At 41.1% G+C, this 16,078-nt stretch overlaps 1 protein-coding gene across 2 annotated transcripts in view; it reads left to right on the top strand.

Annotated features, from left to right (window-relative positions):
• The first annotated feature begins 1,810 nt into the window (after window positions 1-1,810).
• LOC126174517 (PAS domain-containing serine/threonine-protein kinase) overlaps window positions 1,811-16,078 on the top strand; it is a 284,535-nt gene continuing 270,267 nt past the window's right edge. The window contains exons 1-3 of one of the 2 annotated variants that reach the window (XM_049921043.1): window positions 1,811-1,863; window positions 2,364-2,418; window positions 2,511-2,608. In XM_049921043.1, the coding sequence (XP_049777000.1) occupies window positions 1,844-1,863; window positions 2,364-2,418; window positions 2,511-2,608 (173 nt within the window). In that variant the 5' untranslated portion in view covers window positions 1,811-1,843. Of the gene's footprint in view, window positions 1,864-2,363; window positions 2,419-2,492; window positions 2,609-16,078 lie in introns of both variants that reach the window. The other variant, XM_049921042.1, reaches the window with a different exon arrangement.

Genomic DNA, 16,078 nt, shown 5'->3' with positions numbered 1-16,078 from the left:
CGATCACACTGTATGAAAGCAGTAACCAAGTCAACAATTGTATATTTCGTTGTAGGTGATATTTTTACCAGGTCACACTCAATATTGTAGCTCTGATCCCTATCAACACAGTTTCCCACTCCACTCACTATTACGACATGATCCTGCTTTGTAAAACCCTTTCACAATAATCCTGCATCCTCTATCACTTGACTATGACGTGCTCTGGGCTTGAAAATACTTGTGACGTGGTACCTGTCACCTAATTTTTCGTGCAGGATCTGGCCCACACCTCTTCCATGGCCACTACCTAACAATAGAATTTTCCTCCTACTTTCTACTTTTTTTGATACATACTGACCCTCCTTACAAAGCTGTTCAATTGGGGCCAACCACACTGTATGAAAGCAGTAACCAAATCAACAATTGTATGTTTCGTTGTAGGTGCTATTTTTACCAGGTCACACTCAATATTGTAGCCCTGATCCCTATCAACTCTGTTTCCTGCTCCACTCACTATCACGAACATGATCCTGCTTTGTAAAACCCTTGCACAATAATCCTGCATCCTCTATCACTTGGCTATGACATGCTCTGGGCTTCAAAATACTTGTGACGTGGTACCGGTCACATAATTTTTTGTGAATGATCTGGCCTACACCTCTTCCATGGCCACTACCTAACAATAGAATTTTCCTCTTACTTTCTTCATTTTTTGATACAGTTGGTTTCCTAGAGAAAGTCTGTTAAGTGCTGACTACACTCACATCTACTTGATCCTCTTCATTAGTTGACTGACGCAACAAGGTAAATCTGTTGTTTGTGCCAATGATGAAAGTGTCAGAAACTGTTCTGTTTCTGTGGCTCCTGTTCCTTGGTATCACTTCTCACCTGTCTTTGCCCCCCTTAACTGCTCAATGTAATTTTCATATAAGGTACTCAAAACAATTTCACACCACTCCCTGTGCCTGCTATCTGCCCTAATCACTTGAGTCTCCCAGTCCTTAGATGGTAAGCTGAAGTCTCCACCTTATACTACAATATGCCCAGGAGATTTACGTGAAATGTTCTCCAAGTTTCCATTCAAATGTTCCTCCACTGCTGCTCCTGCAGCAGGGGTCTATAAATGCATCCATGACCATGTTTGATACACCTTTAACATTTGTCTTCACCAAAATTATTTCGCATTGGAATCATTACAACTGTCACAAGATGTTATCGCATTTTGTATGGCTATAAACACACCTCCAGCACCAGTGTTAAACTATCTTTGCGATGTTTCTAGTGCGCTTTTTTAATTGGACCTCCTTTAGATCCCACGTACTAAAGCAAAAGGGAGCATGTATTCCTAAGTGGGCTCTTTTGTAGACAAACTGCAGTTTCACAATATTATACTTTTACATCGAAGCTTGCTACTTGCCCTACCCATAACTGAGATTATGTGATATTCATTTTCAAATCTTACTGTACTGGATTACATCGTCTATTTTAATAAATATTTCAGTCCGTCACAATCTAATATAAGAATTTATCTGCAATACATGTTTAATGTGTTTTGAACGTTTTCTTTTTCTACTGATTTCTAATGTGTATTCAGCGTAATGAAATATTGAGTTGTATAACAATGCTAGTTATCCTTAAAATGTACAAATTCTTAGGTCATTTTAGTTCACAGTACACTCATCTAAATTTCAACAGTGACAAATATTTCTGTCGTTTATGAGTAATGAAATAACTATATCTGAATGGGTTTAGGGTGCTGACATACTGCTATGGAATAAGCTGTGGTGTCAGAGACATTAGAATCTTGATTTGTATCGTGCGACTTCAGCACAGTTTGTGTTTGATAGACTGCTGTAGAAACATGGCGGAATTTTCAAATGGGTAACGTAAAATTATGAGTTACTGATTATGTCTTGCTGTAAAGGATCTTTAAATTCCTGGTTTTGAGCACGTTAAAGTTGTTTCTTCTCACCTATAACACCGAAAGTCTGTGAAAATTTCCAAATTCATTTGCTAACAATAGAAAATAATTCCCAACTCCAAACAGTCTGCGCGGTCGCGAAGCTGCCGTATTGATCAGTTTGTATAGACACATCTTTAGCAGAGGGAGGCGTTCTGTCCGTGAAATTCTTAGCAGAAATAAACGTTTTATTTATAGAACACTTCTGTGGTGTTTTGATACCATTTAAAAAGTCGAGAAATCAGTGAATTTCAAATATTTCAGAATTTTTCACGCTATATTTCGGTGTTATCGGTATGAACCGAAAATGGGAATTGTTCTTGGGTTGTCGCTATTAACGTGACACGAAAATAGGACTAGAAGATGAAAAATCCACCAATTTTTATTTTACGTTTGCTCAGTGTCTGTTCGAATTTTACAGATCACCCACAGCTGTGGTTTGGAATACACCGAAGACTTTAACAAGGAGTGAACGGGTAATCTTATGACAGTTGTTTTTACTTTTGACGCATGAAACAGGAACAGTTGTGTTGCAAATAGATGAACGTAGTTGGGTTTCTCTTTTCAGAAAATACTGAAGTGGGATCAAAATGCCACAGGTCGTGGCATCAGAAAGATAGCAGAACATGGCTTACAATGCTATCTTTCGCCAGTAGACAGAATAAGGTTCGTATTGTCGAAATTCTTTTATACTTAGTATATAAACTAAGACAATGTATGTTCTTCGCTAATTTATTGATAATAAGCAGGAGGAGAAGTGAAAGCTGAGATGTCTGAATATACGTGTAGCCTACCTATGAAAGGAAATTCGTTTGGTTTTTCTGACTCGTTTAGTGCTGCAAAGGAAGTGTGTATGCTGAAGTGTTAATGTAGGCGAAGCTGATGTAAGAAGCAACAATAATGTTTGTTGATGTTGAGTAATCATCTTGACCTAATGATATATGAACGAAGTGAATGCATGCGTCAACATAATTTGATATGTCCAAAATCTCGCTCTATTGTGGATGAAGTATACACAAATGTAGAAGGGATTTTTAACATAAAACAGCAGGAGAATAACGAAAAATGATGAACTCTTTGACCTCCACATGTTTCTCCATCTTTGTGCAGTGTGCTTTGAAATTAAAGATATGTTAAATGTAACATTCCTTACTCTAGTATTTTGAATGTGCTGCCAGCTAACTGCGTATTTTTGATCCTAGGTAAACACTTCGACCCCTAGGGTAGTCATTCGGTAGGTGTCTCTTGGGAGACACTGTGATGTAATTCTAGAGAACTGTCGTAAAGTGATGTGAACCTGTGTGAAGTACACAGAAGATTTTGAGTAATTCTCAGTTCCTTTCCCGATCATGCACCAAAGCACATGTCAACGTTTTTGTGGATGACAACATTGAGGATGAACATGTATAGTGTTACAGAAGGTTACCCATTTGTAAACTGGGTGTTTGAATAATTGTTGCAAAATATGCTTTTCACCATTAAAAGTTGCTGCTGATCACATTCAATAGACAGTTGAAACCATCTACTGAAATTGTCTTCCATGAGCATGTAGTTGTTGATTGGAAAGTCCACTGCTGCAGTTCACCTGTATCTTTTAGTTACACTGAGGAAAATATTGTAATTAACAATCTCACATTTTACTTCACTGAAAATCCGGTGACATTGGTGATAGAAGTAAATGGCAAAGATGGTGGTTGATTTTAGGTTTTTGACGAAAAAAAAAAAATGGCATTTTGCGTACCCTGTAAGAACTGTATGTGGCACAAAGTACAGTTCTGTGATCAGATGTAATCCATTGCATCAAATAAGTGTCAACATCGCAGAACAAAAGTACAGTGCATTTTCTTTGATAAAGTGGTGTTGAAGATGCAGACCTTCATTTGTAAAAGGAAAAGTTTCTTCGAACCAGTGAACTATTCCACTCTAATTCAAAGTTAATAGTCATTAAAAAAAGTATCTTTGCGATCGATGTTTCAGTGCATCAAGTGATGGGAACCGGTGGCTGCCAGTTGTAGCACTTTCTCAGGTCCCACGCAGTTATCACTTGTTTTGTTGGTTCGTGCTGAACATTGGAAAGCATTTCTGGATACACATCGACAGCCCACACCTCTACAGTCTGTAAAGCACAAAAGTATTTCCTGACTTCCTGGGCTGGAACCCATGCCTGTTTTGGGCAAGTGCTCTACCGACAGCTATCCAAGCATGACTCGTGGCCCATCATCTTGGCTTTACTCCTGTCAGTACGTCTCTCTCCTATATTCCAAACTTCACTGTGTACCTTCTGGGACTTCTACTGCTAGAAGAAAGGATTCAGAGGTGTGACAGTGGGCCATAAGTTGCACTTGATGAATAGCTTAGTTGGCACTGTACTTGCTTGCAAAAGGCCAAGGTTCCAGGTTCTGGGCCAGCACACAGTTTCAATCTGTAAGGCAGTTTCAAATCTGAAGTCACTCTATTGCTGAGTGATATTTCATTCTGGAAACAGTTTGTTTTTCTAGCTGAGGAAAGGACAAGGATCATAAATTAAATTAAAAATGGTATAAGCATAAACCATATCACTTCAGGCAGGGGGGTTACATTGATAGTCTCGGATGTTATTGAATTTAGCATATGTTAAATTTCAGGAGTAAGGAAGAAACACACATTTTTTTTGTTTCCTCCAAAAAAGACTTCCTGATAGAGGCTTCCAAAGATGACACTGCAAACACCATTTTGAAGATGCAAATTTCGGAATAAGGGTAATGTATGTCTTCACTGAAGTTGTTTCCTACTAATTTTTTTGTTACAATGATTATTTTTATTTCTTATCACTTTCTTTGTTGCAGTTATTTCTTATCACTTTCTTTGTTGCAGTTATTTCTTATCACTTTCTTTGTTGCAGTTATTTCTTATCACTTTCTTTGTTGCAGTTATTTCTTATCACTTTCTTTGTTGCAGTGATTTCTTATCACTTTCTTTGTTGCAGTGATTTCTTATCACTTTCTTTGTTGCAGTGATTTCTTATCACTTTCTTTGTTGCAGTGATTTCTTATCACTTTCATTGCTGCAGTGATTTCTTATCACTTTCATTGCTGCAGTGATTTCTTATCACTTTCATTGCTGCAGTGATTTCTTATCACTTTCATTGCTGCAGTGATTTCTTATCACTTTCATTGCTGCAGTGATTTCTTATCACTTTCATTGCTGCAGTGATTTCTTATCACTTTCATTGCTGCAGTGATTTCTTTTCACTTTCATTATTGTAGATATTTCTTAAACTTTGTTGCTGTTTCCTGTCAATTTCTTTGTCGTGGTTGTTCATTGCAGGTTACTGCATTGTAGTTGTTCAATGCCAATTTGTTTACTGGAGAGATCTCGTGGTCGTGCGGTAGCGTTCTCGCTTCCCACGCCCGGGTTCCCGGGTTCGATTCCCAGCGGGGTCAGGGATTTTCTCTGCCTCGTGATGGCTGGGTGTTGTGTGCTGTCCTTAGGTTAGTTAGGTTTAAGTAGTTCTAAGTTCTAGGGGACTTATGACCTAAGATGTTGAGTCCCATAGTGCTCAGAGCCATTTGAACACTAAATGTAACAGTTGAAGGTCAAAAAGTTATGAAAGTGAAGAGGTACAAGACTCACAGTATTAAAGAAACTTTTACAATTTATAAGAGCAACTATACAACTTCACATACTGGAAGATCAAAATTTTATACACTACGACCTAAGTAGGTAGTTCCACACCCACATAGAGATGTCTGTTTATGTGCGTACTTTGCGAATTTTGAACTTTGTGTGGTATCTTTGAAGAACTTAACTGGGCCACTTGACATATGACACCTTGGTTGGGCATATGAAGCCATTAGTAGCCTGTGTCATAAAGTGAGAGACTTGTTTGTTTCAAGAATGTAGTGACTGCCCTGAAAAGGGAAGACTGTCTTTACAGACACTTGGCCTGGAAGATGTACCAGATAACTCTGCAGAAATTACATATGCGATGGGAGGAAAATAAACTATTTAAGAAAACTGTTGCCTTTGACAGTTTCATTGATGAGCTGGGTAAATGGCAGTGAAAGCAGTAACATACCAGCATCAGAGGAAATTGCAGCAGCAACACATTGAAGAAGTGAAAGGGTGTGTACGGGCTGAACAACTATGTTTAGTGCTTCACTGTGATTTTGCTGAGAACTGATCTATAATTCTCCCACAAGAAGTACAAGGGTATAATTGGAATAATGACCAGGTTTCAATTTTCACAGGAGTGACATATTTACAAAACAAGACCACAAGTGTTCCAGTTATAATTGATGACACAGGACATGACTTAACCCATGCTTTGCTAGCAGTGTGCAAAATTCTTCAGCTGCAAATGGGCAGAGATTATTTCTGATGGTGCTCCTAGTCATTTTAAAAATCGTTACCAGCTGTTTGAATTAAGTCACTTGTGCCAACTGACTGGGTTATTCAGTGCTACTGGTCACAGGAAGGGGCCTTGTGATGGTGTAAGAGACCTGCTGAAGCACCATGTTACAAAACATAATTTTTCAGAGCAAATACTGCTGTGATTCAGAATGTTGAGGATTTTAAGAGAATCATGAAATCTTACACATTCACAGCCCTCATTCTTTTAAAAGGAAATCGAAGAATTCGGTGAGCAGAAAAAAAAAAAGAATGGTCCAAACTAACTCCTCCTGTGAAAGGAATTCAGAAGACACATTTTTGGACCCAAAGTGATGGGCGAACTCATATTGCATGCACTTTAAAAAGCAAGAAAGAAGATATTTCGTTAATTTGGCCAACAACTCAGAAACGGCAGGATAATATTCAGAGTCACGATCTGAGAATGGGGATGTTTGTGGCATTTGTGTATGACTGACTTGTGGATTGCAGAGATTATAGACACCAGTTATGAGTTAAATTAAATTGTAGTGAACTTTATGCTACCACATGGACCAGCTGCTGGATATAGGTTTCCAGCTGAAGGACAGCAACACCACCATCAGTGCTCACTTTCTGTTCACAATGTTTCGAAGATCTTCAGTGCTCCAGTTCGTATTGGTTCAACAGGAAGGCATCACTCTATATCAAAGGAAGCTAACTGAAGCAGTATAACACCTTTGTCTTTGGACCTTTCACATACATTATGGAACCATTTAAAATTCTTGAAAAATTAGTCTCTTACTCATCTTTCAAAACTAAAATTATGTTAAATAAGGCTAGGTTTTCATTTTTATAAGCCTGTTATGTGATAGTGTGACCTAATAAAACAGATTTTATGTATGGCAAAATTTCAGTTGTTTATAAAACCTGTTCAACCTAAAAGTGGAAGCTCTCCTTTTCAGGGAATGGTACTAATCAACTGGAAAAAAATCCATACATTATAAAAAATGTTCAGAACAGTATGGTAAAAGGACTTTGACAGATAAGACCAAATCGAAGATTTCTTTGTGATCATAAAGCAATAATCTTCCAAATAATAATAATAATAATAATAATAATAATAATAATAATAAAACCAACAAAATATCCAGAACTGTTCCAGGGATACAGCATTTTAAAATTTTTCCAAAATTTGCACTTCAAAATGGTGTGTGCAGTGTCATCTTTGAAGGTTGTATCTCGGAGCAGAAATTTTTTTGGAGAAAACAAAAGAATACGTGTCCCTTGCTTAGTCCTTCATTTTAACATATGCTAAATTCAATAACATGTGAGACTATTAAGTTAAGAATTTTTCCTAGCCTGCCAGAATTGATATGGACAGTATGCCTGTATAACTTTTTATAGTGACAGCATGAGACTAGCAAATTCAATCATAGGTTGTAAGGATGTTATACCACTTTTGAATAATCTTATCTGCCTATACACAAAGGTCTGCTGCAAAAGTAATATCACCAACTTTGTTCTCTGAATGCGAAAATATTTTGTTGACAGAAACCTACATAGGGAGAAACGATTAGCATAATAAAATAAGGGGAGACCACCTGGAGAAATATGGATATTAGCTATTTCTGTGCATTGTTAGTGTGGAATAATAGAGAATTATTTTGGAGGTGGTTCGATGAATCCTCTGCCAGGAACTTGCATGTGATTTACAGAGTAACCATTAGGTTTTTGTGGGTAAAGCAAACAAAAGACTAAAATTTACTGGTAGACTACTGATAAAATGCAACAGGTCTACTAAAGAGGCAGATTACATTACACTTTTATGTCCTCTTCTGGAGTATTGCTGTGTGATATGGGATCCACATCAGCTGGGATCGATGGAGAACTTCAGAAAAAGTTCAAAGAAGGGCAGCTCATTTTATGCTATTACAAAATAGGGGAGAAAGCACGGTGGATATTATATGTCAATTGGGGAGGCAATCATTAAGACAAAGGCATTTTTCATTGCAGCAGGATCTTCTAATGGAATTTCAGCTGCCAGCTTTCTCCCTAGAGTGTGAAGATATTTTGTTGGCACCCACATACGTAGGGAGGAATAATCATAATAACAAAATAAATCAGAGGTCACACGGAAAGGTACAAGTGATCTTTTTTCTGCATGCTGTTAGAGAGGTGAATAGTAGAGAAATAGTTTGAAAGTGAAACTTTCTGGCAGATTAAAACTGTGCTGTAGGTACAGTTACTCACAGAATTACTGTTACTCACAGAATTTAAGCTGTGAGGACAGGTTGTGTGTCATGTGTTGGTAGCTCAGTTGGTAGATCCCACGAAAGGCAAAGGTCCCGAGTTCAAATCTCGGTCCGACACACATATCAGCGCACAATTTGCTGCAGAGTGAAAATTTCATTCTAGCTTGAAAATGGGGTGGTGAACCCTCTGCCAAGCACTTAATTGTGAGTGCGGAATAATGATGCAGGTTGAGGTACAGGGAAATACTCAAGAGTATGCAATACCATGAGTAGATCTGACATTTTAAAAGGGCAACAGAATTTGTGCTTCCATTATTGCTGCCCACTTTATATTGCTTTAGCTGCTACTGAGGTACATGGTGTTTTTTTTTTTCCGAGGAACTTTATCATGAGCCTATTTGTAACCAAAGAAATGTTCCAGTCACAATAATAAGCCCAATGTGTTAGTTGTGAAGATGATTTTTTTTTCCAGTTTTGCTCTTATGACCTCGGTACATTATTACATAAGTGACGATGGTGAGTGAAGAGATGAAGAGATGAGTGATCAGTTGAAGTTTCAATTTCTACCCAGGAAATATTCTGAATGTCAATTAAAACCAATGTTTTAGTGGCGCAGGAGTCCACAGTCGAAATAATTTTTTTAATGACAATCTTCTATTCCGACTGTAATAATTTGGATTAAAATATTCTTTTATTTTGTTATTTTTACTGTTTGCACAGTTTGTCAAGTAGCCATTTTCAAATATATTGCCTAACTAGTCAAACGGATATGTTCGGTTACAGTCCAAATTTACATAAGCCATACATTGTTCAAATGCATTTGAGTGCCTGTGCTTCAAAAGAAACATGACACCATTGAAGTAACATACTGCTTGCAAGTGTAATAGTTTTCTGCATTTTAACATTGTATAAGAAATGTAAGTTTCCATTTTAACCTAAATGCATGTCTGCTTGTTTATACCGTACACTTGAAATTGGCTATACAGTAGAAACTGTGCAGTAGTGAAATAGACAAAATGAAAGGATATTCTAATTCAAATTGAGGCAGCCACTATGGTAGATTGTTATTCATGCAGTTAAAAGTTGGTAGTATACCTTTACCATGTATTTGCCAAGGAAATTAGTGAGCTGTACCAGTCATGGGAATTCGAAACAAATATTGAACCACTCAACATTAAGATGGTTAAACCGATCAATGTGGCATACAAACTAGTTTGTTTAAACATGGTTGAAGTGTGATAAAAGTGACGTGTAAAAAGACATCACATCATCTAAGAAAATAAAGAGCCTTTATTTACAATGAGGCTTCGAAGCAAGCACGCTCTACCTTGTGACAACCTGTATTAAATTCTAGGAATTAGTAATGCTTACATTTTATTTTAGTTGCACAGACGATTGGTTTCAGGTACAGCAAGGTCACTGGTCTCCTCAAGGGTCTGTAGCTTGTATCATTGTTGTGAATGTGTGGGGTTGTCGTCCCTACAGTCACACACCTGCTCGAGAGTTAATCAAAAGCATCCATGAGCAATAGGGACAAAAGGAAACTTCTGACAGATAAAAACAATGTGCTGGTCCAGGACTACAACCTGAAACTTTGCATTTAATGTGCAATTCACCTGCCCACTAAGTTATTGAGGCACAGCTCATGACCTACCTCACAGCTTTACTTTCTTGAGTACCTATTTACTACTTTCCAAGCTTCACAGACCTTCTGCATTCCATGCAGGACTAGCACTACTGGAAGGAACAATATTGTGGAGAATATGGAATTGTTTTGTAAATGAATGTTGTGGAGTGTGCACTGGGAGGGCAAGTCAAGAGTCATGGCTGTATAGGTCAGTTGGTTAGTGCATGGCTCACAAAAAGCATTTTACTCAGTACAGCTTCAGTGCTCATTAAAGAATAAACATGGGGTATCAAATGAAATTGATGACTATTGAAGATTTCTCAGTGGGGAAGATACATCATGTTATCTTGGATGTAGATCCATCAACAGAAGCAGAAATTTCAGCTGTGCTCCAAGAAAGTGGGTTGAGACCCTTGCTGTTCTTGTTATGTGTTATATATTAATAACTGGCAGGCAATAGTAACTGCAGACTTTTTGCAGGTGGTACTTATATATAAGAAAGTGTGGCAGACTTCAGTTCACTGGTAAGATACTGGGGAAATACGGTCATTCTTCAAAGGAGATTGCTAAAACCACTTGTGCGACCCATCCTAGAATATTAAGTGTGTGGGATGCATGCTGTTTAGTACTATCTGTGGGCCCCAAATGTGTACAAAGAAAGGTTTTGAACTGGCATGCCCTTGAAGAGAATCAGCAACTATCAAACAAAAGCCTACTTACAGAGTTTGAACCACTCCTGTAGGGACTGAGGAGACAAGATTGAACCAATTACAGTGCACACACAGGCATTTGAACAATCATTCTTCCTCCATTCCATATGTGAATGGCTCGGAAAAGGTAATACACGGGACAGTGGGAAGTACTCTTCACTAGCATCAAAGTAGCTTGTAGAGTATCTATTTAAGTTTAAGGGCTTATAGAGCGTATACTTGGTCCAGTATGGATATTGTTTGGGTGTACTATGTGACACTTGTTTTGTTCATACATGAGAGCACCAAAAAATTATTAATTTGTTGCATAAAATGCAGTAGTGGATCACGAGCCAATATCTACATAAAGGCTTCACAAATCTGGTCAAGCAACTGTAATTTAGCACTTGCAAGCACTAGTTTTCTTATATGAGGGGAAATAAAAAATGATCTGCAACATAGCTATACCTTTTATTACAATACAAATAGGACATGTACATTAACATCATTTTTCAATATAGTCCCCTTGCTAGCGTACTTGATCTGTTGTTGCACAAGTTCCTGGTGCCTTCACTTCTTGTCCAAGGTGAATTAAAGCTCTGTTAGTTCCTCTTTGAGTGGACCAAACAAGTGGTAGTTGAAAGGCTAAAGATCAGGACTATATGTAGGATGAGCCATTACTTCAAACTTGAGTTTCTAGAGCATTTCAGCAGAGTGGGCAATGGTATGTGGACAGGTATGGTCATTTAACAACACAACACCTTTTGACAGTAGTCCTTGGCATTTGCTTCAAATTGCAGGCTTTAGCCCGTCAGTAAGCATCTCACTATAATGCACAGTGTTTATTGTTGTGCCGCTCTCCCGATAATGTTGCAGTATTGGGCCTTGCACGTAAAAAAAAAGTGAAGATCAATTTTCCTGCGAATGGTTGGATTTTGAACTTTTTCCTGCTGGACAGTTGTGGTTGTTTCCATACTCTGATGTTTACTCCCGATTTCACAATGGTGGATCCATGTTTCACCACCAGTGATGATACTGTCTAAGAAGCCATCACATTCATTATAAGAGTGATCCAAATGTTTTTTTGCAGGTATCAAAGTGAGTTTTTTTATGGACCCATCTTGCACAGACTTTATGAAGCCCAAGTCTGTTGTGGATGATTTCATAGGCAGAACCATGACTATTTTGCAGATGATGTGCCCTTTCATCAATAGTCACATGTTTGTCTACCAGAACCATGTCACCTGCACACTCACTGTTGTCATTTGTGGCTGTGGATGGTTGTCTGTCTGTCTGTCTTCTTCCTCATGTATTACACTTGTCACCATTTTTGGATTTTGTGGTCCACTCATAGACACTGTTGTGGCAAGAAACTGTTCCCATATTTTGTCGAAGATCTTTGATGGCTTGCAGCCCCTGATACACCTTCTCCGACCACAAAAACTGGATCACCACTTGTTGCTCCTCTTTGGTGAAAACTTCTCTTTAGTGTCCATGGTCTATCTGCAACAAAAGGAAGACAAAGGTAGGAATTAGAATCAAAATTTCATAGCAGGACCACAACAGCATAACAATAAAATAAGAGGACAGAGGTCCGTATGAATAATGTAAGAAGTTACATCAACAGTGCGGATAATTTTTGACTTACTCTGATACAATAAGATAGTATACACAGTGAGATAAAAAACTATTATTCTTTGGAAGTCTGAAGCAAAATAAAATGCGTTTCTACATTTATCATTGGGATAAGTCTGAGGCCTATTTATTTCAGTACAACACATGTAAAGCTGGGGGAACTGTTATTGCTTCATATTGCTATTGCGTAACTGAAATGAAGTTGATGTTCCCGTTCTGTATGAGAATGTTGGCTTGCTGTAGTTTTGATTGCTCACTTATTAGTCTTTTGCAGTCAAAACAGAGGGATGATATGCATTGGCACTTGGCCAATCCAGACATGTGTGAATTGGATCAGCCCCTTCCTACTCGTTTTTTCACTGGGATTCACAGTGTTAACATTATGTATGCTATGGAATTCTAAAATGGGGCTGCATCCTACTGTTGGCAATTAGTTTCCATTAGTTGCAGCCAATTGGGTGATAGTATATGATAGCCAGTGGGAATCATTGAATGTGATTTCTTTTGGCAGACTGCAGATGATCAGTTTTCGATATCTGAGAGCTGTAAGAAAATAGATGTGGTGACGCTGACAGGTGGCATAGCCCAAGGCCCCCCCCTGCGGGTCCGGGGATTAGAATAGGCCCGAGGTATTCCTGCCTGTCGTAAGAGGCGACTAAAAGGAGTCCATCCCCCTCACGGGGGTAGTTAGCGCCTGCGTCCGGAGACGGACGGTTCCACGACCTATAATCGTGGTCTTTTGGGTTTTTCACTTCTCGTTTCTTCCTTCCTTTTGTTGGTTCCTTTCTTTGCTCTTCTCCACCTCACTGTCTTCCTTACTCTTTCCTTTGACTTCTGCTTGCCTTCTCATTGCCTTTTTCTCCTTGCCTTCTCATTGCCTTTTTCTCCTTGCCTTCTCATTGCCTTTTTCTCCTTGCCTTCTCATTGCCTTTTTCTCCTTGCCTTCTCATTGCCTTTTTCTCCTTGCCTTCTCATTGCCTTTTTCTCCTTGCCTCCTCATTGCCTTTTTCTCCTTGCCTCCTCATTGCCTTCTTCTCCTTGCTTTCTCATTGCCTTCTTCTCCTTGCCTCCTCTGGTCTCCGCCTCGGCGTTTGAGACAGTCTGTCCTCTTTCTCCCTCTCTCTCTTCTTTTTCCTCTTCTTCCTTCCTCCCTGTGCGTGCCTGAAGGCCGACCCACGCGTTCGCACGCAGACTGCAGATGACGGTGACGGGGTAATGCGTAAGTCCCCGCCCTGGGTAGACATGTAAGGCACGCGCGTACCCCCTGGTAAAGGCCAGGCCCGGGGAGGGGTGATTGCCTGAGCTGATACCTTCTGACCATGCCGATTGGTCCCTCCGTCTGTTTCTCGGGAGGTGTGACCTGAGGTGTAAACATTCACCTAAGGCGGGAGTGCCCTCTGAGAGGGTCCCCACAAGGAAGGAGCGCGCCATCGGAGACGCTGGCAATCATGGGGGATTCCTCCGCAATGGATTCTACTCCATCTCTCTCGACTTCGACCCAAAAACGGAAACGTGACCAGCCAACAGTGACAAAAGTACTACCGCCTGCCCCACAGTTCCTCGTAGTTTCTCGATCTGAGGACGGAAAGGATTTTTCCTCTGTCAACCCTTTCGTTATTCAGAAGGGCGTAGATGCCATAGCCGGATCTGTCAAATCTTGTACCAGGTTGCGTAACGGCACCTTATTACTAGAAACTGAGAGTGCCTTTCAGGCACAAAAACTGCTTCGGGCCACCCTCCTGTACACGTTCCCTGTCCGGGTGGAGGCCCACCGAACTTTGAATTCGTCTCGTGGTGTAGTCTATACTAGCTCCCTCGACGGATTGACTGACGAGGAGCTCCAATCTTTCCTCGCTGAGGAGGGCGTGACGGCTGTCCATAGGGTCATGAAAAAGGTCAACAATGACCTTGTACCGACCCGGACACTTTTCTTGACCTTCGATAGTGTTAAGCTGCCATCGCGCATCAAGGCGGGCTACGAGGTTATTTCTGTTCGCCCCTATGTCCCGACACCTACGCGCTGCTACCAGTGTCAGCGTTTCAATCACACTCGACAGTCTTGTTCCAATGCGGCTAAATGTGTCACTTGTGGCAGGGATGCCCATGAGAGTGACTGTCCACCTCCGTCTCCTCGTTGTGTGAACTGTCAGGGTGACCATGCCGCATCCTCCCGCGACTGTCCTGTCTATAAGGAAGAACGCTGTATCCAAGAAATTCGGGTCAAAGAGAAAGTGTCCACCTCGGCTGCTCGCAAGCTATTGGCTAGTAGGGAGCTCACGCTGCTCCCAGCGGGGAAATACAGTACTGTCCTCGCCTCTCCTCGGACTACCCGGGAGGTAGCAACCCAGACATGCGATCTGACCTTCAGCACCACGGTCGTCCGTTCGGCCAGTGCTAAGATCGCGCGGTCGACGTCTCCTCTTCCTCCCATCGCCCCACAGACACCAGCCCCTTCATCAGCTTCTGCTAAGACGAAGACCCCGAAGTCAGATGCACGGGCCTTCAAGAAGGAACCATCCCGTGCAGACTTCCTCCGTACCTCGACCTCCCAGCCTTCGACCGGTACTTCCACCAAACGTCCTTCCAAAAAGGCGCATAGGAAGCACAGTTCTCCTTCTCCGCCACGGCGCCTTTCTTGTCCTGCGCCACCCAGCGGTTGCCGCCCCAGGCCGTCATCCGTTTCGCCTGGCCGCACCGCTGGTAGCCGTACATCTGGCCGTTCACCGGCGGAGGAAGCTCCCCCTCCCGGCCATCCTCCCGAGATGGCCGATGACCCTATAGACCCAATGGACGATGACTGTCGGCCTACTGATAGCGGCGGCAGTGCTCGCTCGAAGCCAGGCCCTAAGCGGCCTCCGAGGTGACCCCCTCTCTCATCTTCCTTTTCTTACGATGGCACTTATTCACTGGAATATTCGCAGCATTCGCTCCAACCGAGAGGACTTGAAGTTGCTGCTCCGCTTGCACTGTCCGCTCGTCGTAGCCCTCCAGGAAACGAAGCTATGCCCATGCGATCAAATTGCCTTGGCACACTACACCTCTGTGCGTTTTGACCTACACCCTGTGGTAGGTATCCCAGCTCATGGGGGGGTTATGTTGCTGGTCCGGGATGATATTTACTACGATCCCATCACGTTGCACACCGGCCTGCAGGCAGTTGCCATCCGCATTACTCTCCCCACTTTTACGTTTTCCTTTTGTACCGTTTACACTCCATCGTCATCTGCCGTTACCAGGGCAGACATGATGCAACTTATTGCTCAGCTACCTGCACCATTTTTGTTAACTGGAGACTTCAATGCCCACCATCCCCTTTGGGGCTCTCCAGCATCCTGCCCGAGGGGCTCCTTGTTAGCAGACCTTTTCAACCAGCTCAATCTTGTCTGCCTCAATACTGGCGCCCCTACTTTTCTTTCGGACACATCTCACACCTATTCCCATTTAGACCTCTCTATATGTACTCCCCAACTTGCACGCCGGTTTGAGTGGTATGCACTTTCTGATACATATTCGAGCGACCACTTCCCGTGTGTTATCCATCTCCTGCAGCATACCCCCTCTCCGTGCTTCTCTAATTGGACCA

Source organism: Schistocerca cancellata, chromosome 1 (genome assembly GCF_023864275.1).
Source record: "Schistocerca cancellata isolate TAMUIC-IGC-003103 chromosome 1, iqSchCanc2.1, whole genome shotgun sequence".
NCBI lineage: Eukaryota > Metazoa > Arthropoda > Insecta > Orthoptera > Acrididae > Schistocerca > Schistocerca cancellata.
Note: the sequence above shows the minus strand (reverse complement) of the source record. Positions and strands in the feature narration are given on the sequence as shown.